Below are 25,640 nucleotides of genomic sequence, written 5' to 3' on the forward strand. Positions count from 1 at the left end.
CTCTTTACTCCAACTGCCTGAAACTCGGCTCCACGAATGGCAGGCAGCGTCCAAAATTCAACCCCGTAGAGCCAGCACTAGCCAATAAAGCGCACGGATGGAGGCCACGTGACAGCAGTGGGCCGGCCCTCCGGCTGAGCCCAGATCTCTATGGTTTCCGCGGCTCGCTAGAGGGAGTGTGGTCCACTGGAGGACTCCCTACATTCTTCCTCCATTACCTCACTGCCTCCGGTGGCTGCTGGGATACCGGAGGACTCGGGTCCCGGCTCGACTCAGTCCTCCAGCCGCCCGGGGAATACCTCTAGTTCTTCCCGGCCGCCGCCGCCGCCCCGCCGCTTCCTCCTCCGCCAGCCGGCCTCTTTCGCCCCGCCCCGTCCGCGCCGCGCGTCCGGCCCGCCCGCGGGCCAGCTTCTCTCGGGAGCCCCCACCCAGGCGCATGGCTCCATGAAGCAGGAGGAGGAGGCAGAGCACGAGAGGTCCCGTCCGCCCCAGCCGCGTCTGGGCCAGGAGAAAAGGTGGGAAACTCAGGCTGCGCCGCGCCCTCCTCCTCCCCGCTGCCGGGCCCGGCCTCCCTCGGGCCGCCGCCGCCTTGCCCGCCGGGCCTGTTCTCGCCGGGTCGGGCGGCGGGGCCGGAGGAGACCCCGCGGTCCTGGGGCGAGGGTCCCGGGGCAGCGTGGGGGAGGGGTCCCGGGCGGCGGGGGGGCCTCAGGCTCTGTCCCAGCGGAGGGCAGGGGGTCGGGAGGCACTGCCGGGGAGGGGCGGGCGGCGCCGTGCCCCGGGCCGCGAGGCTCGGCTCCCGCTCCTGGTCCTTGTCTGCACTCCCTCCAGGAAGCAGGCTCGCTCGTTGTAAAGTTTGGTGGTCTCCGGCGCCGCCTGGTGGCCCCCACCCACCGTCCCGCCGCCCCCTCCCCCGCCCGGCGTCTGGATTCCACCCCCGCGGCTCGGCCCAAGCTGCTCTACCCGTCGCTCCATCGTCTCCCCAACTCCCCAGCGCCCCGGACCCTCTTTCCTCATACCCTCGTTTTTCACCTTTCACCCTCTCCCTCGGCCTGCTTTTCCCCTCCCTGCTCTGGCCTGTCGTTTTCTTAACACTCTAAACACGCGCGCTTCCTCCTCCTCCTCTTCTCTTTTTCCCACCCCTACCCTTGGGCCCTCCTTCCTTAACCTGCGCTGGACCCCTGTTCCGTGATCCGTCCACCTGACACGCTGGGTTTCATGACTCTCTCTTTCCCAGGCTGTGGGTTGTGCCCTTCACTCCTTGCCCTCCTCCATTCCCTGTCCTGATCTGAACTCCTCTCCTTGCCACGGTCCCTCACCCTTATCCCTCTGGGCCTTATCCTCTTTCACTGCCCTCTCCTAGGATAGAGTGGGTGGGGCCTCTCCCACCCACAGGAGATGTAAACAGTCTCCTGTTTACTTACATCTTTGGGAGTAGCTCCATTCTCTACTAGTGGGGAGAGTTGGTGAAGAGATCAGGAAGAGATTTCTTCGAGACTGACAGTAAGGATGAATGACTCCAAGCAACAGTGACCCTCTCCTCCCGGCATAGCAAGATGGCCTGCCCTCAGGTCCCTGCCTCCGGCGTGCTGTCCAGTAATTCTTCAGTGCTGTCTTTGCAGAGGATTGGGAAATTTATCTGTGTTCTGAAACCGGCGGCGAGCCTTTAAATGGTCTCTCCTGGCTTGAGAGCAACTTTTGCTCTGCATCGGTGGTGGGGAAGTTTTAATGCTCGAGTTCAATAAATCAAACCTTTGATCCTCACCATCCTCCCCTCTTGCTGATGACGCTAAGGATGAGATGATTCAGGGCATGGGACTGCACTGCTGCCTCAGATTTAGAGTTTGAAAGGTTTTGAAATAAGGAGAGCCTGTTCTTTAGCTATTTGCTGTGCCGGCCCCGAAATTGCTCTGTGGAGTTGTGGTTTTTCAGAAACCGTATGTATCTTACCTCTGCCCTACCTGGGTGTTTGTTCACTGCACCTGCCATTTCCGTCTTAGGTACAGGAAGAAGGAATGGAATCCGAAGGAAGAAAATTCATTCCAGAGACAAAATAGCTCCCCTCCTCTGTTGTAGCTGTTCCTCTGGCAATACAAACTTTCTGCTTTCAGTGAGTATTATCTTGGACATATTTAGAATAGAGCGTCATTGTAGTTTTTGGTTTTAGGCATGTGCTAGGATTTTGGGATGTAGGTGTATTTTGTTCATTCGTATTTTTCTACTTCCGTGAGGGGATCCTAATGTTGATGAAGTTTTTCCACTTACTCCCTTTTAAAATAGTTTAAATATGCAAGTTTGTTTTCCGTACCCCCATTAGAGTGAGCTAGGTGGTGGCGTGGCATGATCTTTCCTTCATATTTCTAGTGTGTAAGGTCTGGCTCCCCACCCTTCGCAAATTCGTTTCTCAGTACGACCAAAAAGGTTGTCTTAACTTTTAGGGTAATTAACTCAGAGGTTAATGCAGTTCCTGATCAAAGTCAGTTATTGGTTCTCTTTTCTATAGTTTCAGTCCTCAAAGACTTTTGGAACATTTTGTCCTAAATTCGCAATAGTGATGATATTTTCCTGAAAATCCCATCACAGATTTGAAAATAATTAAAATTTTTCACTGTAAACTTGAAACAAAGTTCTGGGGAAAAATTATGACGGCTGTGTCCTCTTAAGTTGATTCATGATAGTATGCTAACACTTAGGAGAGAGTTTGCAGAGTGCTTCACTTCCCGGTGAAGCCCCCCAGCCCCTCTGAGCGATGTAGGGAACAAATGTTTTTATTTTACAAATGAAAGAACTGAGGCCCAGAAAAATCTGGCACGTTGCTACAGGTCACATAGAAAACAGAGGGGAGGTGAAAAAAGTTTTGACTCCTAGATACATGTTTTTCTTTAAGCTAAGTTGAAATGAAAATGTATAGTTCTGGCCAGGCGCAGTGGCTCACGCCTGTAATCCCAGCACTTTGGGAAGCCGAGTTGGGTGGATCACGAGGTCAAGAGATCAAGACCATCCTGGCCAACATGGTGAAACCCCGTCTCTACTGAAAATACAAAAATTAGCTGGGCATGGTGGCACGTGCCTGTAGTCCCAGCTACTCGGGAGGCTGAGGCAGGAGAATCACTTGAACCTGGGAGGTGGAAGTTGCAGTGAGCCGAGGTCATGCCACTGTACTCCAGCCTGGCGACAGAGCGAGACTTCGTCTTTAAAAAAAAAAAAAAAAAGTTCTTTATGTTTTAAAAAATCTATAAAGCTTAAAAACAATTGTTTCCAGGCATGGTGGCATACATCTGGAGCCCCAGCAACTTGAGAGAAGCCGAAAGCAGGATGCACGCCGGAGCCCTGCAAATAGCCACTCAGCCCAAGCAACATAGCAAAGACTTTTAAAAAAAAAAAAAAAAAGAGGCCGGGCGCTGCGGCTCAAGCCCGTAATCCCAGCACTTTGGGAGGCCGAAAGACGGGCGGATCACGCAGGTCAGAGATCGAGACCATCCTGGCTAACACACGTGAAACCCCGGGCTCTACCAAAAAATACAAAACTAGCCGGGCGAGGTGGCGGGATGCCTCTGTAGTCCCAGCTACTCGGGAGGCTGGGAGGGGCAGGAGAATGGCGGAACCCGGGAGGCTGAGCTTGCAGTGAGCTGAGATCCGGCCACCGCATCTCCAGCCTAAGCGCCAGAGCCGCAGACTCTGTCTCAAAAAAAAAAAAAAAAAAAAAAAAGAGTCCTGGGCACAGTCGCTCATGCCTGTAAATCCCAAAACTGGGACGCCAACGCAGGAAGATTGCTTGAAGCCAGAAGTTCAAAACCAGCTTGGTCCACATAACGAGACCCCGTCTCCACAAAAGGAAAAATTTTTAAAAATTAGCCGAGTGTGGTGGTGCATGGCAGTGGTCCCAGCTATTTGGGAGGCTGAGGCAGGAGGATCTCTAGAGCACAGAAGTTCAAGGCTACAGTGAGCCGTGACTGCACCACTGCACTCCAGCCTGGACCACAGAGGGAGACCCTGTCTCCAGAACAAAAAGGAACAATTATATAGGTAGGTCTGTCATTGGTGGGGGAAAATACACACCAAATGTTTTGGGTGTGTGTATGCTGGGGGTTTCAAAAATAAATGATTATTTGGTGTGGTTACCAGAATGTATGTGGGTTTTTCTGACTGTTTCCTGGAATAGTTCCATAAGTAGGACAGAATTATAGCTCAGGTGCCATTTCAGTACCCATAATATAATTATTAAATTGAATTTCAACTCAACTCTGTGTCACACAGGAAACAACAGCTTGTTCCCTTCTGTGGAAAGCTTGATTTGAGCAAACATCTGAATGCTAAATGATAACAGAACAAAATGCAGAGACCCCCTTTTTCTTGGCCTTTTTCCCACCTCTCAAATCTTCATGAGGTCATGCCCTCAAATAAGCTGTTTTGAGGCATGTCTTCAGAAGGTGAATCTAGATTTTTTCCCCCCACCTTTAGGCTTTTCTAGATACTTTAATCTGATGGTTGTGTAAACCTAACTACTTTGACAACAGTTTTTTAAATTGGTATTCAATATCTATCAAGATGTCTACAATAATAGCATATTTAGCAAATTTAGTCTCTTTTTTAGTGTATATCTGTAAGCTTAAATGAGGACTGTAGTGGAATAAAACTGTACAACTCTCAAGGCAGCAAAGTATTTTCCTCTGTGTTTTCTGGCGTCTCAGAATGAAAAGAAGCAGTGGATGATTCATTAGAAGCCGTTGCTCTCCAAAGAAGGAAACTATCAAGGTCTTGAGAGTCATAATCCCACGTTAATAATACGATCTTTTAGATTACAAGGTCATTCTTAATGGAATTGTATTATGAGGGTGTTATTTCTCTAGAAATTGTAAGCACTCAGAGCTGTGTTCTTTTTATAACCGACACTACTTTTATCCGTGGGGTAGGGTAGTATTGGTAACAGCAGACACCTAATAAATAGTAGTTGGCGTACACAGAACTGCCAGGTGGACGCCACTTTTATCCAGGGGGTAGGGTAGCATTGGTAACAGCAGACACCCACAACAGTAGCCATGTTACAAGAACTGCCAGGCGGACGCTTACTTTATCCAGGGGTAGATAGCATTGGTAACAGCAGACCTAACAAATAGTAGCCATGCGCCACAGAACCGCCAGGTGGATCTACTTTTATCCGGGGTAGGGTAGTGGCCCGCAACAGCAGACACCTAATAGATAGTAGCTATGTGCCACAGAACTGCCAGGTGGACGCTACTTTTATCCGGGGGGTAGGGTAGTATTGGTAACAGCAGACACCTAATAGATAGTAGTTATGTGCCACAGAACTGCCAGGTGGACGCTACTTTTATCCGGGGGGTAGGGTAGTATTGGTAACAGCAGACACCTAATAGATAGTAGTTATGTGCCACAGAACTGCCAGGTGGTTTTTGTGTCTTTCACAGCTCACAAATAAACCTCTGTGGTAGCGGGAGCCCAAGTCCACAGAGATGTGAAAACTTGCCCGAGTTGTGTAGCTGGTACGTGGCAAGTCAGACTTGGGATCTGAGCTGAGATTGTAACCTCAGAACGTAGGCTCTGTCCCCTGAAGAGGGGAGCTGCTCTGGAAAATGTGAATTATTGTTTTCAGTGGACTTAGTAGCCTTGGAAGGGACCTGCAGTGAGAGAGGAAGGTCCTTTTGCCCAGCCAGACACGTGAGTGAGGGCATCATCACATCTTCATGTCAATAGCAGTCTCAATACCTGGTTTGTAAATACTAGCAGTGTATGAGAAATAGTTTGTATTAATCCCTGAAACCACAAATGGCCACCCAGGCAAATAAACTCTCCAGTGGGTAGTTCTGAAAGTGCTCCGTCATTCAAAAAGGAACAAATAATTCTTCCCAACCACAGTTTAGATCGTCTGATCTATCAAAAGAAAGCCTTGAACCACCTAGAAGTGGCACCCAAAACCAGTTCCAGAACTGACAGCTACTGTTAAGGACGACAGCTGCCAGCATACATTGGACCAAGAAGTGAATTTAGGTGATAGTTGACCTAATTTTTAAAATGAATTATCCACAGTGGCTATCCATTTTGCTATGGATAATTATTAAACTATCCCTTGGTTTAGGCTGAATAGAATGGAGATTGTTGATAAGAATAGGCCCTTATAATTCAATCATCCGCAGGTTCTGCGATACTCCACTGTCAGCAGGCAAACTTAAATTACTGGATGTGTAGATAAGATTGTTGGTGACGATCAGCAGTGTGTGTGTGTGTGTGTATGTGTGTGTGTACTGTATGTAGGGCACCATGTTAGGTGCCGTGAAAGATGAAACAGATGCCCCGCAGCCTCTCAGGCTCAGGGTGATGCTGAGTTCAGTGCTGGGTTTTCAGTTGTAAGCTGCTCCAAATAGCAGCGCAGTGCTCAGGGTCCCCACAGAGGGGGAGGAAGAGTCACTGAGTGGCCCTCATTGCGGGCCCTAATGAAGTTCAGGGCCCCCTTGAGTGTGTACATCAGGTGGAGAGGACAGAACGTCCTGCAAGCACAGGTCAGATGAGGACACCGCAGCATAACTGAGAAAGGCTGGTGACTTTAAGCACTGAGGACACACTTTATTTGACACCTGCAAGGTTAGGTCTTAAGAGGTGGTAAAACAGTGGTTCCTGTGATTTCTGCCAGCTTTTTGTTGAAGCATGAGTATTGTTTCCATCTAGTGGAAACCTAGTTTTAACGAACTTATTCTTGTTGGTGGTCCTAATGGATGAACAGGAAGAAAAGGGGATCACTACTGTGGACTCTCATCATGGCCCTTGAGCTGAGCTTTGTACGGGTAACCAGCTGAAGTCCTGAAAGGGTCTTGGATATATATTCTTTTATAAAGCAAGGGTTTTTACACCTGATTTCAAACTTTTTTTGTCTTTTTCCTTCCGTTTTTGTGGAGAATGAGGTCTTATTATGTTGCCCAGGCAGGTCTCAAACTCCGGGGCTCAAGCTGTCCACCCGTCTCTGCCTCCCTAAGTGTAGGGATTACAGGCGTGAGCTCCTACGCCTGACTTCTCTTATTTCAGATGAACCAGTTTCACGGTAATTTGTACTATGCTCACAGTACCGTCCTTGGTAGTTTTCATAAAGTTTGGCAGGGAAGTTTGGCGGGCATAGATTTAGAAGAGGTAGAGCATGGCATTCAGTGGAGCTTTGTTTTTAGCTGACCAGACAGTCTGATCTATTAGAACGCTATTAGTTTGAAGTACCTTACCCTGTACTCAGAAAGCCAGGCTGCTGGAGGACCAGGTGTCTCTTGATCATTGCAGGGCAGTGCTGAGAGCCAAGTCGGGAACTACTTAGTTGTGATGAGATACCTACATTGTTAGAATAGGACTAGAGAATCTCAAACCTAAAGAGAACATTTTGATGAAATTCATTGATAGTGGTTGATGTTTAAGAAGCCTTTGTTTATTACCAGCAGCTTGGTTTACTTTACATTCTTTGCCTATAGTTGTTATATATTAGGCCATTTTTGCATTGCTATAACTACCTGAGACTGGTAACTTATTTTTGAAAAGAGGTTTAATTGGCTCAGGGTTCTGCAGGCTGTACAGACAGCGTGGCAGCATCTGCTTCTGGGGAGGCCTTGGAGCTTTTACTCATGGCGGAAGGCAAAGCGGGAGCGGGCACGTAAATAACAAATGCAGGAGCAAGAGAGAGTTGCGGGGAGGTGCCACACACTTTTAAATGACCAGGTCTTGAGAGAAGGCACTCGCTGTCATCACTCTCAGGAGTACAGCACCAAAGGTTGGTCCTAAACCGTTCGTGGAAATCCACCCATGATCCAGTCAGCTCCCACCAGGCCCCACAGCTGACATTGGCGATTACAATTCAGCATGAGACTTGGGCGGCGACAAATACGCAAACTATATCAAGTTAATATTTGCTTTTTGTTGGCAGATGAGTAGAAGATTGGCCCCCTCAAAAACCCGCCTTAAATAGTTGTGTAGAAGGATGGGAGGTGGAGAGAGTAGGTGATGCACAGAGGTATAGATGAAGTAAGGTTGGCCATAGGTTGGCCATTTTTAAATGTTGGGCTCATTATACTATTTGTGGAGTATACTGTTTTCTCCACTTTGTTCATGTTTGAAATTTCCCATAGATTTGAATTTATGGAATAAGCTTTATAAGAAATGCCTTCTAATATATTTTTGATGTAGAAAATATCTAACTCTGCTCTTGGTCACTAAGACTCAACTGAGACTGTCAGTTGAATTGGTTACTTAGTGGCCTCCACAGAAATGCCTGGGTCTAAAGGACCAAAGATGGTGGTTGGTTCTGTTCGTTGCAAGTCACAGCTGGAAGATGTGGGGGAACTGTAAACAGTAGACAGCAGCTGCCACTGCGGTCAGTGATTGTATGTGGTGTGCAGGCAGACTCTTCTAGACTTGAGTTCATCTGCATTGGTGTGGTTTGAAAATCCCTTCTGTTGCTCTGTTTTAGGATGTTTCACCAGTCAGGTGGCTGATACCACCTGGAAGAGAATGTCTGAGTTGTTGCCTCCATCTCACGACATGTAGCTTTTCCTTCCGGTGTGGTTTGGTGTAATGAGAATGATGAAAGGTTTTTTTAGCTTTTGCATTTTATCCTTTCCCTTTGATTTTTTGAATTCTGAGGCTCTAGAGGTGCAGAGCCTCAGGGCCCTGTTAAAACACCAGCTCTCCGGGAATACGGTCCTGCTGCTTCATCCAACCTGTATCTCTACCTTGCTCTCCACAGTTGCACACGAAGTAGAGTCAAGTGAGAACTCAGGCCAGTGACACCCATCGTGGATTCAAATGACCCTGGGATGAGGGGATAATTTTCCAGGTGATGGCTGAGGTGTTGACTTTGGGCTTGGTTTTTCATGGTTTTTTCCCAGCTCCATTTTTGTTGGCAAGATTCTATAAGCTGTTAGATTAGTTCTTAACATACCCTAGAATTTAAATTTTTATTTATTTATTTTGAGACAGGGTCTCCTGGGCTCAAGTGATCCTTTTGCCTCAGCCTCCTGTGTAGCTGGGACCATAGGTGCGTGCCACCATGCCCAGCTAATTTGTTTTATGTAGAGACAGATGTCTCACTTTGTTGCCCAGGCTGGTCTCCAACCCCTGGGCTCAAGTCATCCTCCCACCTCGATCGACCTCCCAAAGTGTTGAGATTATAGGTGTGAGCCCCCACGGCCAGTCCAGAATTTAATTTTTTTTTTTTTTTTTAATCCTGCCCTAAAGAAAGAGACTGAATCCAGTGGATATTATTGGCAAGACTCATTCTTTCTTGTAGTTCCAGGCCATAGAGCCTGATACATAGATTGCGATCTAAATCCTAGCTCTGGCCCAGGTGCGGTGGCTCACGCCTGTAATCTCAATGTTTTGGGAGGCTGAGGTGGGCAGATCACCTGAATTCAGGAGTTCAAGACCAGCCTGGCCAACATGGTGAAACCCCGTCTCTACTAAAAATACAAAAATTAGTCAGATGTGATGGCACATGCCGGTAGTCCCAGCCACTCGGGAGGCCAAGTAAGGAGAATTGTTTGAACGTGGGAGGCGGAGGTTGCAGTGAGCCAAGACTGCGCCACTGCACCCCAGCCTGGGGGCCAGAGTGAGACTTCGTCTCAAAACAAAACAAAACAAAAAATCTAGCGCGCCACTTAGTGGCCGTGTGGACGATGTAGAACGTAAAATGGTGGTAGCATCATCTGCCTTGTGGAGTGCTTTAGAGGATTCAGTGGAACACTGTTTGAAGAGTGTGTGCTCCCTGCAAGTTCTGCTGTAAGCCCAGAGTGCGCAGCCACGTACTGGTGCCCCAGGAGTTGCCCTCCTAGAGAACAGTGGACCGAGAACCCAGATGATAAGAGCAGCTGGAAGTATGGATGCTTACCACATGCCCGTCACTGGTTTACGCCCTTTACATATATATACATTGATACATATATATATATATTTTGTTTGTTTGTTTTTTGAGACAGAGTTTCGCTCTTATTGCCCAGGCTGGAGTGCAATGGCACGATCTCGGCTCACTGCCACCTCTGCCTCCAGAGTTCAAGTGATTCTCCTGCCTCAGCCTCCCGAGTAGCTGGGATTATAGGCATGCACCACCATGCCCAGCTAATTCTGTGTTTTTAGTGCAGATGAGGTTTCTCCATGTTGGTCAGGCTGGTCTCGAGCTCCCGACCTCAAGTAATCTGCCCACCTCGGCCTCCCAAAGTACTGGGATTATAGGCGTGAGCCTCTTTACATATATTAAACTTATTTAATTCACCTAACAACCCTAGGAAGCAAATACTATTATTATTCCTGTTTTGAGGAAACTGAGGCAGAAAGAGGTTAATCGTGGAGAAACCAGGATTTGAGCCCAGGCCACCTGGCTTTGGAGGCAGCATTTTAAAAAACCAAGACACTCTGCTTCCTCTCTCAACAGTTCAAATAAGACAGTGACATCCATGCTCAGAAACAGTGTAGTCATTGGAGGTTTTATTATATCAAGTAAATAAGACTTTCTCAAAAAGAAGCCAGGTGCTCACACATGACAGCTCCTGGGGAGGCTGCAGTGAGAGGATCCCCACCGCACACTGCACCGCCCCTACCAACCCAATTTTTTTTTTTTTTTTTTTTTTTTTTGAGACAGGGCTTTGCTCTGTTGCCCAGGCTGGAGGGAAGATAGAGACCAACCGGGGCAAAGTAGGGGGGCCCCCCATATCTCAAAAAAAAAAAAAAAAAATAGCTGGGCATAGTGGTACGTACCTGCAGTCCCAGCACTTTGGGAGGCTGTGGCGGGAGGATCACTTGAGTCCAGGAGTTGGAGGCTGCAGTGAGCTATGATTGTGCGACTGCACTCCAGCCTGAGTGACAGAGTGAGGCCTGTCTCTCGAAAGAAAGAGAGAGAGAGAGAGAGAAAGCCCCTGTTTCGAGCAAGACATTTAAGTGTACAAGCTGTTCTTCTTGAGCCACAGAGGGCTTTCATCGCAATCAGAAATGCCCTAGATGTGTATTTGGTTATGAATCAGCAAATATGAAGAACATAAATGATCCTTAGAAAATGTTTATATCATTCAACGTAAAGTGACAAGTTGTTTGGAAATAATGGCATTGCAAATGGTGTGTAAATATTTGATTTGAAATTTAAAAGGTTAAAGAGTTTACAACTGAAATACTATTTGTAGATCAACGCCTAAAAAGATAATTATACACTACATGTCCAAATCACAGGGGAAAATTTAGGTAGGACAATGCAAATCTCTCTTCTCTCTCTCTCTCCCTACCCCCACTTCCCCTTCTTTCTCTCTCTTTCTGGCCAAAACAGTAACATACGATGACTTGAGAGAAAGCTTAGTTTTCTGTAGTTAGAAACTTCACTGTTGTCAACATTGAAATAACTAGGCGCTATTTTCCTAATTCTGTTGAGGAGTGACACTTTTCGGACAACAGAGAGGACCTTAGTCGTGTTATGGCTATACATTTTTACCGCGGGCTTTTAAAGAAAAAAAAAAACAATTAAAAAAAAAATCCCTTCTTCCCGTTCGCATCATCAGCTAGGAGGAGGCTGTGGCTCCCCAGCCCATGTGACACCACATTTTGTTAAGCTGGGTGGCTTTGTCTGCCTGGCTATGACAGGGCAGAAACTGCCACCTCACAAAAGGTCTGTGAAGCTCGGGTCATTGGTGTGGATAAAGGTTTCTGCTAGGTTGCAGGTTTTTTGAATGGGGTCTTGAAAGGATAGGGAGATGTATAGAAACTGGAGTCAGTTCAGAGGGGAACCAGAGAGAATGAGGGGGCTGGAGGAGGAGAGCTGCAAAGACAGAAAGGTGGGAGCCTTGTGTTAGAAGATGTGCCCTCTTCAGAGTGACAGCCAACTGCTTTTCATCCTCGCTGTGGTTTGGGGCTGAAAGTATGAAGATAGATTGTAGTTAGTGATGAGGAAAATGCACAAGGATGTGGTTAACAAGGAAAATCATGGAAGTTCCTCTGGAGTTATTTAAAAATAGGATGGTTCAATTTGGAGTCTCTAAAAAAGGTAGAGACATCATGATGATGAGTCTGACAGGTCGTGCGCAGTCCTCCAGGCGGTCTGGAAATGTCCTCGGCCAGCTTCACGCTGGCTGCTGCCCCACCCTGTCTTCTGCCCTGGGGACTCTTGGGGAACAGGGAGCTGCTTGGTGCCTGCCTCCAGCCACGGTAGTCATATGGAAATTTTGTGGAAAATAAAAATTAGTTCTCTTTTAGGAAAAGGTTAGGGGTTTCTTCTCCTGGTCTGTGACCCTTTTTGATCACATGACCTGGAGGTTGCAGTGGGAGAAGGAATTTGACAGCTCTTAGCTGGTCCATGCAGACTCTCTCTCCTTGATGTTTTTTCTCTCCTTTTAACTAACCATTCCAATTAATGCTTAACTTCCTCATTTTGGTTAGCGTTCTGCAGCATTCCAGACCTCGAGCACTGAATCAGGATGGGAAAAAGACGTTGTGTTCCCCCACTCGAGCCCAAGTTGGCAGCAGGCTGTTGTGGGGTCAAGAAGCCCAAATTATCTGGAAGTGGAACGCACAGTCACGGGAATCAGTCCACAACTGTCCCCGGCTCTAGTTCAGGACCTCTTCAAAACCACCAGCATGTGGACAGCAGCAGTGGACGGGAGAATGTGTCAGACTTAACTCTGGGACCTGGAAACTCTCCCATCACACGAATGAATCCCGCATCGGGAGCGCTGAGCCCTCTTCCCCGGCCTAACGGAACTGCCAACACCACTAAGAATCTGGTGGTGACCGCGGAGATGTGCTGCTACTGCTTCGACGTACTCTACTGTCACCTCTATGGCTTCCCACAGCCACGACTTCCTAGATTCACCAATGACCCCTAGTGAGTAACTCAGGTGCTGGGGCCACTGAGGAAGGCATGGCGACATCTTTCTGGGGTGATTCTCTCAAGAGATCTGCTGCTTGGAAATCTTTATTATCATTTGAGGAAAGGGTAATGGGAAGAGAATGATAAGAAACGTCCAGACAGTTTTAAATACAGTTCACATTTGGAGGAGGCTGTAGGCTTGTTAATGTTCTGGAAATCAAGTGAGTTCATTCTTGGCTCTTCTGTTAGTTCACATGGCAGTGGGTAGGTCATTTAACCTCGCAAGTGGGGAAGTCACGCCATACCACTGGGGACCCCGTAGTGTTGAAGTCCGGGTGAGTTGGAAGTCTGAGGCCAGGCTGGAGTCCAGGAGCTCTCATTCATTGGATCTGTGAGTTGGTTGACAGGGGCCCCTCACTTTGTTCATGAGCAATCCCTTGGTAAAGCTGTAGGGCCACTGACATCCCATCAAGAGATGTCCCAAGACCTCTGCTGGTCTCAGTGACTTAAATAAGCAATATGTATAAAGTAAACTGAAAAACTCCATGCTAGCATATTCTTCTTCCTCAGAATTGGAAGCCACTCTGAGCTGGCTTTGAAGAGCATTGCTGTTTTTTTATTTTTGTTTTGGGGGCATGCTTTTGGAGTATTCGTTGATATGAGACTATTCGTTCCACAATTGTTGGTTGCATACAGAGACTGCAAAACCTTGGCTGGGGCATGGAGAGGGTGTGAAGAAAAGGAGCCTCTTCCCTTGGGAGACCTGTCAGGTTGGCAGATCACACACGCACAGAGCTAAGATCACACACGCACAGAGCTAAGGTCACACGCACAGAGCTAAGATCGCACACGCACAGAGCTAAGATCGCACACGCACAGAGCTGAGATCACACACGCACAGAGCTGAGATCACACACGCACAGAGCTGAGATCACACACGCACAGAGCTGAGATCACACACGCACAGAGCTGAGATCACACACGCACAGAGCTAAGGGGAGTTGTTCTCTGAGACCTGTCAGGTCGGCAGATCACACACGCACAGAGCTAAGGGGAAGTTGTTCTCTGTGAGTGCGTCAGAGGAGAGGAAATGTGGAGGGAGGTGTGCTCGGTTTTTTGGGAACTGTCACCCTGGGGTAACGTGGTTGGAAAACACCTGACTGAGCAGGTGGAGATCCCAAGCCTGAGTGAGATCCAGGGTGCCCCATGTAAGAGAGAGACACAGTTTGGAAGAACAGGTGGTGATGTGGGTGTTTAGGGAAGGTTTAGGCTGTCGTATTCAGGGCTTTGCATTTCCGTCCTGCAGGCAATGGAGGCCTTGTCTTGAAGGATTTTTCAGTAGGCTTTGGGGCTGCAGCATTGGCTGGTGCTGTGCAGGTGCTTTATTGGAAGGAAGAGATGGCTAGACGGGAGAGCTGCTGTGGGGCCCTTTGTGACAGTGATCAAAGCAGATAACTTTGAAAACTTAAGTTGCCTCTAGAAATTATTAACTCAAGAATCTAAGAGGTAAGGGCATTAGTGTGGAGAGATTTCAGGAAGAGGGAACAGGCCTTGAAACCTCTGGCTAAAAAATCTGTCACTATCAATCTGATATAGCCTAATGAAGTGTGACTTTGGCCTAGAAACAGAAAATGGCAACTGCTAATAAAAAGGTGTCTTGGCTAGGCACGGTGGCTCATGCCTGTAATCTGTAATCTCAGCACTTCGGGAGGCTGAGGTGGGAGGATCGTTTGAGCCAGGAGTTCAAGCTTAGCATGAGCAACATAGTGAGACCCCCCCCCCATCTCTATTTTTTTTTAATCTATTTTTTTTTTCCTTTTTGAGACAGAGTCTCACTCTTGTCGAGGCTGGAGTGCAGTGGCATAATCTTGGCTCACTGCAACCTCTGCCTTTCAGAATCAAGCGATTCTCCCACCTCAGCCTCCTAAGTAGCTGAGATTACAGGCGCCTGCCACCACGCCCGGCCAATTTTTATATTTTCAGTAGAGGCAGGGTTTTACCATGTTGACCAGGCTGGTCTAGAACTCCTGACCTCAAGTGATCCGCCCACCTCGGCCTCCCAAAGTGCTGGGATTACAGGCGTGAGCCACTGCACCCGGCCTTTTAAAATCTTTTTTTAAAAATTAAAAAAGGTTTTTTGAGGGAACTTTTTTTTTTTTCTGAAAATTTATTTTCAGAGATATTTGTAGTTTCGGAGATATTCGTAGTTGTCAGGGGCGGACACGATCATGAAACATGATTATGGAACAACAACATGGGATTACAGATGAGCAGGGGGCTGTGCAGGTGAGGTGTGTCATCATGAAAGACAGAGCTGGGGAGCGTGGCTACCTGCATACACAGACTTAGGGAAGAGGAAACTGGAGAACTGGAAGAAAACGTGGAGTGTTGGGTAGAGAAAGAGGAAAGGAGCATGTCCGTTTGACAGCAGAGTGAGTTAAAGTTGTCAGCAGGGAACACGGAAACCGCTACGCGGAGCCTCTCCTCATGCTGCCTCGTAGGTGTCCTGTTTCCTGCCAGGGGCTGTGCCGTTTTCAGAAAGGCAGAGAGTCCTTTGGGTAGCTGGCGAGTCCGAAAAGAGGGATTCTTGGCACTAACAGAAATGAATAGGGACAAAGCCAAAAGGTTTTGTTCTTATCCATGATTAATTTGGGGCTGGAGAATGTTTTGTGTTTTGCTTTTTTTAGTCCGCTCTTTGTGACGTGGAAGACAGGGCGGGACAAGCGGCTTCGTGGCTGCATTGGGACCTTCTCAGCCATGAATCTTCATTCAGGACTCAGGGAATACACGTTAACCAGGTAATGACACCAGACGTTAAGAACTGTAGATAACTTGGCTAGAATCAGAAATAGCTGCCTGACTTTATTTCTTCTAAGTGATGTATGTTGAGTTTTCTCTTTTTGGTAATCAGGACATGTAAGGGGCTTAATCTGGTGAGTCACTTATCAGTTCAAGTACAGACAGTTAATAGCATCGAGCTGTTTTTAACGTGTTAGTGTTGATGAACAATAGATACTCTCTGAATAGCTCAAGATTCATAAATATGGGGGCTCTGTGGCACCTGATGTTGGCTCCTGACTCCAGAGCAGCCTTACCTGTGTTTTCTGTCCCCCTCCAGTGCACTTAAGGACAGCCGATTTCCCCCCCTGACCCGAGAGGAGCTGCCTAAACTTTTCTGCTCTGTCTCCCTCCTTACTAACTTTGAGGATGCCAGTGATTACCTGGACTGGGAGGTGAGAACAGCCGCATTTGGAACTCTGCATCTCTCGTTGCATTTGGGTTCGGGTTAGTACATGGCAATGTATCTCCTTCATTGAGAGAGAGGGCATAAGAATGTGAAGGCTCAGTTTGGAACCAATTGTGGGCAACATAGGTGACAGAAGAGGTGCTCCTGTACCAAGAGTAGGCAGAAATGTCAGTGTAAAGGCTTGCTTCTCCTGATTCTCCCTAGTCTGCTTGGTTTACATCTTTCTCCATGTCTAATAAGAAATAATGGAGTAAAAGAAAATATTCCAGATCCCTCTTGGCAAGCCTTGGAGTAAAAGTTTTTGTTTGCTTGTTTTTTTTTTTTTTTTTGAGATGGAGTTTCATTCTTGTTGCCCAGGCTGGAGTATAGTGGCGTGATCTCGGCTCACTGCAACCTCTGCCTCCTGAGTTCAAGGGATTCTCCTGCCTCAGCCTCCCAAGTAGCTGGGATTACAGGTGCCCACCACCATGCCCAGCTAATTTTTCTTTTTTTTTTTTTTTTTGAGACAGAGTCTCACTCTGTCGCCAGGCTGGAGTGCAGTGGCGCAATCTCGGCTCACTGCAACCTCCCTCTCTTGGGTTCAAGCGATTCTCCTCCCTCAACCTCCTGAGTAGCTGGGATTACAGGCGTGCGCCACCACACCCAGCTAATTTTTGTAGTTTTAGTAGAGACAGGGTTTCACCGTGTTAGCCAGGATGGTCTCAATCTCTTGACCTCGTGATCCACCTGCCTTGGCCTCCCAAAGTGATGGGATTACAGGCATGAGCCACCGTGCCCAGCCGTTTGTGTTTTTTTACTAGAGACGGAGTTTCACAATGTTGGCCAGGCTGGTCTCAAACTCCTGACCTCTGGTAATCCACCGGTCTTGGCCTCCCAAATTGTTGGGATTACAGGCGTGAGCCACTGCGCCTGGCTGAGTAGAAGTTTCTATTAGGAATCAGATGTGAAGGATCATGACCCCAGATAAAAACCTAGTGGCATGCTTATGTAACGGGATAGGGTCAAGGTAACATATTCACAATTCCTGGATGAGTTACTTAAAGAATTCCTTTCTCCTACCTTCATATTCTCAGAGGTGGCTGCACATACTCTCGACCCTTCCCTAAAAGCAGAACTTTGTTTGGCCTCTGCGCCTCCTGAGATAGAATTAGTCACGCAATGCAAGAAACTCTCCCTTTTCTAGGCCTGTGTTAAGCTGGTCAGGAAATAATGTGGATTTATATGTGGGGACTGAAGTTCCGTTAGAGTAAGTAAATGCCATTTACTTGGTTGTACTTTTTTCTATAGGTAGGGGTCCATGGGATTCGAATTGAATTCATTAATGAAAAAGGCGTCAAACGTACAGCCACATATTTACCTGAGGTTGCTAAGGAACAAGGTGAGTTGGATGAATGGGATTTTAATGACAAGTATCATTCACGGTGGTGCCAATTAAAGGGCAAGAAAGTGAAGTGTGTCATCTTTCAGCCCAACTGCAACTAAGAATGAGGGCCTTTCTGCCTCTTAATACCTGTCAAATTCCTGTAGAACCAAGGGTAAATTTCCAAAAAGGTCTAGGAGCTGGGAAAAGAAAAAGGGTAAATAAGTCACTTACTCGCCTGCTATTTCAAACACTTATTTTCAATAAATAGTTTTATTTCTTGGCCCCTTGAACTACAGTGGCAATTGTAGCAAAATACTATGAATCAACCTGACCATATTGTAGAATTCAGTAGGTATCGAACTTGGGATGACAAATCATTAAACAATGTTATACATGGCAAAGGGTGTAAACATAGTCCCTACTGTTTTTTAAAGAACTCAGTAGTCAGCCAGGCGTGGTGGGTTACTCCTATAATCCCAGCATTTTAGGAGGCCAAGGTGGGTGGATCACGAGGTCAAGAGATTGAGACCATTCTGGCCAACATGGTGAAACCCCGTCTCTACTAAAAATACAAAAATTAGCTGGGCATGGTGGTGCATGCCTGTAGACCCAGCTACTCAGGAGGCTGAGGCAGGAGGATCGCTTGAACCCAGGAGGCAGAGGTTGCAGTGAGCCGAGATTGCGCCACTACACTCCAGCCTGGTGACAGAGCGAGATTCCGTCTCCAAAAAAAAAAAAAAAGAAAAAACTCAGTAACCTTTAAGTTCTTCTGATGGGGACGTTAAAGGTAGGATGGATCGAGCAGATTTTCTCTTTAAAAGACTATCTAGAAGGGTACCTTTACATGTTGTGTGTGCGTTCTCTGATACGTAGTGCAGTTTTCTTTCTTTCTTGGAATTAGTCTGTTTTTGAAAATAATATGTGAAGCACAGTATTTGTTGGGTATGAACCTAGAATAGAGAAAAAATATCCAATGAAGTATATATCATGAGCAAACATGGAAAGCAATTGCCTGGTTGGTTTTTTTTCGCTTGTGCTTAACGTTTTCAAAAGCAGTGTATATGTGACATAAAAGCAAACCTTTTAGCCACCTCTTTTAGGTCATAAACCTAACACTCTGTACAAGGAGGCATACCATGTTTTGTAATGAGGAGGTGTAAATAATAGGTAAATAATCAAATTACTTTTGCCATTTGAAAGTTGGTTGGAAAAATAAAAACTTTGGAGCACGTAGCATAGTAATTTAGGGGATTTTCTTTGGTTTTTCTATTTGATGAAGTTGGTTTTATCTGTTAAGAAAGAGGCTGGGCACAGTTGCTCACATCTATGATCCCAGCACTTTGGGAGGCTAAGGTAGGTGGATTGCTAGAGCCCAGGAGTTCAAGACTAGTCTGGGCACCGTGGTGAAACCTCGTCTCTACAAAAAATACAAATTCAGCCGGGTGTGGTGGCACACACCTGACAGTCCGAGCCACTTGGGTGGCTGAGGTGGGAGGATCACGTGAGCCTGGGAGATGGAGGTTGCAGTGAGCCAATGTCGCGCCACTGCACTTCAGCCTGGGTGACAAGAGTGAGACCCCGTCTCAAAAGAAAAGAATGTGCGAGAATAACACAATAGTATATGCATGAGCAACTTTTCTGCCCTTCCTGAGGGAACAGCTCTTTCCTTCCTTCCTTCCTCGCCCTCTTCCTGTCTTTCTCTTTTTATTTCTTCCTTAAGACAGGGTCTGCTCCTATCTATCACCCAGGCTGGAGTGCCGTGGTATGATCCTGGCTCACTGCAGTCTTGACCTCCTGGGCTCAGATGATTCTCCCACCTCAGCCTCCTGAGTAGCTGGGACTACAGGCGCATCCTACACGCTCACTTAATTTTTGCATTCTTAGTAGGGATGATGTTTAACCATATTGCCTAGGCTGGCCTCGAACTCCTGGGCTCAAGTGATCCTCCTGCCTCAGTCTCCCAAAGTGCTGGGATTACAGGTGTGAGCCACCACACCCAGCTAGCTTCTTTCTCGCTGTCAATTTTTTACCATACAAAACAGGACTCCTAAAAATCATCACATTGAAGGAAGATCACACGAAGAAATAGAAGTTGCAGACTGTAAATTCCTCTCTTCCCACAGAGCAGCCTTGGGGACCAGCACTAGGCCAATAGGCTGGTCTAAGTTGGAACCATGTTTGTTCCTAGATAATTATACTGGGGTAACATCTGACAGGAAGGACGCAGGAGCAGGGAGCCTGGGGACAGCCATTATGGCATGTGTCGGGCTATCATCTCATGTCTCAGAGTCTCCACGGGACTGTCAGACAGACTGGGCGTCAGGTACGTGGGGGTCAGTGCCCAGGGCTTCCTCTGCCTTAGCAGACTCGGCTGCTTCTTGAGTCCCATTTCTCTTCTTGCACGGGCCACGTAAGAGCATGCCTTACTCTTAGATGTGCATTGACCTCAGTGTGGCCTCTCTCCTCCTCAGACTGGGATCAGATCCAGACAATAGACTCCTTGCTCAGGAAAGGTGGCTTTAAAGCTCCAATTACCAGTGAATTCAGAAAAACGATCAAACTCACCAGGTAAGCCATTGTCTTGTTTTCCTTATCATTTCTATTTAGTTGGGGTTGAATGGAGGATAACTTTGATGGGATGGGGAAGAAGTTTTCTCTGTGAATGTCCCTAAATCAAAGAAGTGTGGGTGAAGTTCAAGTTTTGAGGAAGCAGTGGCAGCAAAATCAGAGACTCTCCCAGCATCCTGTGCATCTCCACAGCTGAGCTGGGGACACAGTTGGAGCAGGCTGTGGTTGGCTTTGCCAGACCCACGTGGTTGGGAGGCTGAGGGGGAGACTGAGGTTAGGAGACAGGGCTCTCTCTGGAAGTCCAGAGTCAGCTGAGGTGCCGCTTTCTGACCGCACATGCAGTCAGGTGGCAGGAGATGCAGGAGAGTCAGAAAATGCTTTTTACAGAAAGTTGAAAGGAAGTGCCTGTCATTTGGGGGGATACTTCTAGGAGGAGGCTGCGTAGTGTAGCAGAATGCAAATGGGCTTGGAGCTGGAATCCCAGCTCAACATTTACTAGCTGTGTGACCTGAGCCAGTTACTTGACCTCTCTGAGCCTGTTCCCTGTCTGTAAGATGCGAATGATAATACCTTAGAGTTGTTTGAGGCTGTGCCAAGGTAATGGATGGAAAATTTCTAGCCTGGGGCCAGTCAACATTGTAGGTGTTCAGGAGATGTTAGTTCTCTTCTCATCCCTGTTGAAATCAGAAACACTGAGAGGTTTAGCTTCTATGGGCTTTTGTGGGCCTCTTTTGGGCCCCTCATCTGTAAAATGCTGAATAATCATATACTATCACAGGTCTGTTTGGAAGATGACCCAGTGTTTTTTACATGCTTTGGATTCCAAAAATTTTTAAGAAACAAAAAACTCTTCAAATACGAAGCATTATTATTATTATTATAATTTATTTGAACAGCCATTTCCCTGTCAAAATTCAGGAATAATCACCTTGCAGTGGAGGAGTGATTACAGTGGGAAAGAGATGGCTCTGGGTAAGGATTGTCACACCCAGCTCCTGTGGTCTGTAGTAGGCTCCATAGGTTTGTAACACCCCATGCTTCGCATCCTGACTCATGGCTCTTTCCAGAGCACAGCCAAAGTGCTGTGAATTCTGTTCGGACGACCCTGTGATATGGCATATTCATCTTGGGAGTGAGTCCTATCCTATCCTATAGAACCCCGAGGATCCTTTAGCCTGCTTCGGCAGACTCTGACCCCGAATTAGGTATCTGTGTCCCTTTTAGTTATAACAACTTGTTTGTTGCTCTTATGCAAATTGAGGTTGCATTTCTGTCAAATGTATCACATTTACTCTGAAAGTAGATACGCAATTTGCACTGGGTTTTGGTGCAGCCATCTTCCAATCTGCCACCCGTGTAATTTGACCTTGAAATTCTTCATCCAGACCCCAGTAGCGGATTGCTTACCAGCAGCCTGATGATAAGCACGTGTAGTGTTTCCAGGTGGGATGTGCTGAAACACAGTCTCAGGGGGAATTGTGGTCGTGCTTTTTCATCTTGTTCATTTGTAATAACAGCATTGTTTTCTTGTGCTGTCTTTCATTTTCTGTAAGTAAGATTGCTCTTGGTCTTCCATTTTATTCTTTCAAAATGTGGAGTAAGCTTTTGGTTTTTCTCTGCTGAGTGACTTTACAGAATGAAGCGTTTGGGGTTCCTAATACCCTTTCCTATTTCCTCATACAGGTACCGCAGTGAGAAGGTGACAATCAGTTACGCAGAGTATATTGCTTCCCGACAGCACTGTTTCCAGAACGGCACTCTTCATGCCCCGCCCCTCTACAATCATTACTCCTGACACGCAGCTGCGTGACCAGCCCCACCCCCCTGTGGCCGCCAGTGGCTATGACATCATTGGAGCGGATGCCTCCTCTTCCTGGTCCAGCTACTTCTATTACTGCACCATTTTATGATGCTAGCTTCCGTTGCCAAGTCTGCCTCCCGCTGACTGAGGGAGGGTCGGGTTACCTTGAATGAAACAGAACTTGAGGGGCCCAAGCCTTATCTCAGCCTTTCCTCAATATGGGGTTCTGTTGGATTGGGGCTCCTCCATGACTGGTGGAAATTACTGTGTGGGTTCAGAAGACCCTTGTCTGGTATTAGCCACATGGGTGTTGGCCACACACTGGAAGCTGAAATGGATGATCCCTGAAGGTTGAGCCCACACACACCCCTGCAGCCTCCCCAGGTGAAGTAGGTGTATTCCCGTGGCAGTCTGGGCAACGGAGACCAACAAACATTTTTAGGTTGTTTTAAATTCCTTTTTTTAAACTTCCAGTTTATTGCGTACCAAGAGTTGATTACAACCTCCATGCTTCATAAGTGGACGCCACGTGAGGGTTGGCCGTGGGCACCACGAGTCCTTTGAGGCTCCTGGACAGAGACCCACATCAAGATCGGAAGCCCTTTGGGTGGCGTTGCAGATCTCATTGCTCAGTAGGCCGTGAAGATTTTCATCCTCATCCCATTCTCAGTTGGATTTTCTGGCACTCTTCCTGCATCGAGTCTCCTGATGACTGAACAGAGCTCCGCGGTGTAGCCTGCTGAGGAACGGAATGGAGGTGTGCACGGGAGGTCCCGACGTCATCACTGCGCGCAGGTGTGAAAGGAGAGACCTCTTCTGCACCGCCCGGCTACCTCACTCCTCTGCTGGTAGCAGTGCCTAGAGCTGGACCTAGGTTCTCAGAAGCACACACGTGCAAACAAGCGATGGAGCTGGGCTTTAGGAGGGGAGGACACATCGTAGGAGAGAACCCAGGGTCTCTAAGCTGGTTTTCTTTTCAGGCAGACATCCGAGGGGCCTGTAAGCAGGGCAGTTCCTTTTTCCAGTTTGCCTGTAGAAGTGGGAAGACTGTTGATGTTTCTGTCCTTTCCAGGACTTCAGAAAACAGTGGTGTAATTACACAAGGTGGATCTTTATGTTGCCTAACATGCTGGGAATCTTCACCCCACCAGGGCAAATTTCCAAATAGCTCATTTTATTCTAGGTCTTTCAAACTTTCATCTGACATATTTCCCTTTCCCATTGTCGCTGATTTCCAAGTCGCTGTCAGCAATGTTTTCCTCTCTCCTTGCCTATTCTTCACTTATTTGGTGGCAAAGTTCATAGAACTAGGGGACTTGGAAGATGCTTTGAAAATATTGTTACAAAGGCACTGCTAAAATGATTCACAGGAAGAGTGGCCAATTGGAAGAAGGATCCTAAGGATGTGACACTGGTTTTCAACAACATGCTTAGAGAACTCTTGAAGTGGATTGGGTGTCAACCCAGTGAACATAACGTTTTTATTTAATTTATTTTTTGCAGTTTATGTGGTGATGGTGTGGCTTTCCGAAATGGGCAAATATTCAAAAGATCTTTTGCATTTTCTTCTTCCAGGAATGGGGAAGGGGAGCGGGGGCACAGTCTGAGAAAGGACACCTGTGCTGTTCTAGGCATCGCTGGCAAGTTTGTGGGAAGGGATGGGCAAGGGTGAGTGGGTGTGCTCCACACCGTCCTGTGCTGCTCGGGAGGACCTGGGATGTGCGAGGGAAACGTGGGTGACGGTGCCTAGGCCGCGGCCCTTCACTGCTGTGCTGGGTTCCTGCAGCCTGCTACGTTTCCCTTGGCAATGTAAATGAAGATGGAGGGGTCATTTCATGATTTCCTGCTGCTGAGAATAAATGTCTTGTTAAAACATGTGGCAACGGTTACTCTTAGGTGCCATGGATTGATGTCAGGGTGGTCAGCTCTGGACTAAGCCACCCACCTCCAATTTGTACAACAGTATTGATACATAGGGCTACACTCATTACTGTTCAAGTGTTCTATGTTAAAAGTTGTGTTTAATTTCTAAAGATTAAAAAAAGCAAAAAAATTGGTGCTAAACCTTCACCCCTGAGCACGCTCAGTGAGACTGGTCATGCAAGCATTTACAGTGCCATGCTCCTCAAGCCGATTTTTTTCTTGTAGAAATGTTGCCCTATTTGTCTTCTCCAATGTATGTTATTTTATTTTATTTTATTTTATTGAGGGGGGGTAGGAAACCTGCCATTTAAGAAAATGAATAGAAAATTTTAAAACCCAAGAAATGGGGAAAAAAAAAATCAGTGCACAAGAATCGGGCTGGTGAGGCCCAGCACCACACTGAAGTGGGCTCAGTGGTTTTGGAGTGAAGAAGCCTTACTCCCTGCACATTCCCTCATGCTCCCACACAAGTCCAGCAATGGAAACGCTTGGGTTCCTCTTGCTTTGTCAAGGGGACTCAGGAGTCGACCAAGGGAAACCATTTGGCCCCGTGAGGAATGGACACTGTCAGTATCCGTCCTGAACGGGGCCTAGTCAGGAAGCGGTCTAGAAGTGTACGGTTGTGGTCGCCTCATGAAAGTGTGTAGCAGGTGGCTCTCAGGAAAAATACCAAGTCTGGATCATCCATGTGGCAGCTTTGCATAGGGAGAAGACAGCTCCGAACTGGAACTGAACTGCCTTCTGCATGCTTGACCAAAGCAGTGATGAGGGTGGCCAGTACCTGCAGTGTGCATGGTAGGTTTAAAGAAAAGGGAATGTATTCTGCTGTTTCCTTTGTCCTTGGGCTGCTCAAGCTGGACAGTAGGTAACCACTGTTTTCAAGGACCAGCCCAACTTCTCTGGTTGGTTCGGAGTTCGTTTCATCCCTAGCTGTGAGTGCCTTTTGGTCTGGAAAGTTGGCTTGTCTCATAATACCCACAGCTAGGACATTCTCTCTGTAATTATGAATTGTCCTTGTTTTCCATTAAAAGAGAATGTCTTTGATCACTAGAGTTGGTCGGTGTTGGATTATTTCCACTGTGAGATTCTTAAAACTTTTTCGCTTCATAATAAAACAACTCATGTTAGAGACCCTTTCAACATGAAAGGTTTGTAGTTGAGACATGACATATTTTATTGTTTATAATAAAAATCATCTATACAAAAGTCCTGGGTGTTAATATTTTGCACAAGATCTGTTTTCCATGATGTGTTGACATCTACAATTTCACTAACTGTTGATGTTCTTTTCTGTTGAGATTCTGGAGCCTAGGGAGCTGTGTTCTTTTTGTTCATTTCGTTCTTATTTCCCTGAAGCAAGAGACTATATGGCCTTCAGTGCAAAGACTTCAGACCAATTCTTTGTATTACACTTGGTTGCCTCTTGGCTATCTAACTTCTGAGTGCAAATCATTGAACTCTTTAACGAAGTATTGTAGAGAATAAATCATAATGGATACATGTTTTGTCCTGCCTCTTTTTTAAACATGTGACTTGATTTATATGGAATGGTGGTACGTTGTCTTATTTTTGAAGACAGGCAACAAGATAGTATTCAGTCAGCTTGGATGTCTTCTGTGCTGCTCGTGACCCCACCCTTGTGTATGTTTTTGTGGTTGGTGGCAATGCCACTGGTGTTTTAGAGCCAAGTTCCGTGAGCAAGCAATCATTAGCTCTTAAGATTTGGGTTTCTCCAGACAGGTTCGTTGTGAGATTTTTCACATGAGACTGACCTTACCAAAAAAGCCAAAATCTCTTGAAGAGGAAAAACCACTAAAATTTAATATAATTTGGTGATGTTAATTCCAGCAAAGACCCTGGGACGTCCTGGTGCAGTCTGACCTACCCAGTTTTTGTTTTTGGATGACCCAGAAAA

At 46.9% G+C, this 25,640-nt stretch overlaps 1 protein-coding gene across 9 annotated transcripts; it reads left to right on the plus strand.

Annotated features, from left to right (window-relative positions):
• Window positions 1-384: 384 nt before the first annotated feature.
• On the plus strand, window positions 385-25,223 carry AMMECR1L (AMMECR1 like). Of its 9 annotated transcripts, none has more exons than XM_021923448.2 (9): window positions 403-515; window positions 1,998-2,107; window positions 12,394-12,838; window positions 15,511-15,621; window positions 15,942-16,056; window positions 17,358-17,448; window positions 19,622-19,756; window positions 19,905-20,001; window positions 21,685-25,223. In XM_021923448.2, the coding sequence occupies exons 3-9, from the start codon at window positions 12,432-12,434 to the stop codon at window positions 21,794-21,796; spliced, it is 1,068 nt and encodes a 355-aa protein (XP_021779140.1). In that variant the 5' UTR covers window positions 403-515; window positions 1,998-2,107; window positions 12,394-12,431; the 3' UTR covers window positions 21,797-25,223. The 9 variants fall into 9 exon arrangements, with proteins under 9 accessions (XP_003909321.1, XP_021779140.1, XP_021779143.1 ...); XM_021923449.2 differs by lacking the exon at window positions 403-515 and adding an exon at window positions 954-1,593; XM_021923450.2 differs by lacking the exon at window positions 403-515 and adding an exon at window positions 954-1,500.
• Window positions 25,224-25,640: the final 417 nt, after the last annotated feature.

The sequence above is a fragment of the Papio anubis genome, chromosome 10 (genome assembly GCF_008728515.1).
Source record: "Papio anubis isolate 15944 chromosome 10, Panubis1.0, whole genome shotgun sequence".
NCBI classification, from domain to species: Eukaryota; Metazoa; Chordata; class Mammalia; order Primates; family Cercopithecidae; genus Papio; species Papio anubis.

Coding starts and splice junctions, on each gene's coding strand:
- AMMECR1L (XM_021923448.2), top strand. CDS start 12,432: ATGGGAAAAAGACGTTGTGTTCCCCCACTCGAGCCCAAGTTGGCAGCA. Junction 16,057..17,357: donor GTGATTACCTGGACTGGGAG/GTGAGAACAGCC, acceptor TTTTTTCTATAG/GTAGGGGTCCATGGGATTCG. Junction 19,757..19,904: donor TCAGACAGACTGGGCGTCAG/GTACGTGGGGGT, acceptor TCTCCTCCTCAG/ACTGGGATCAGATCCAGACA.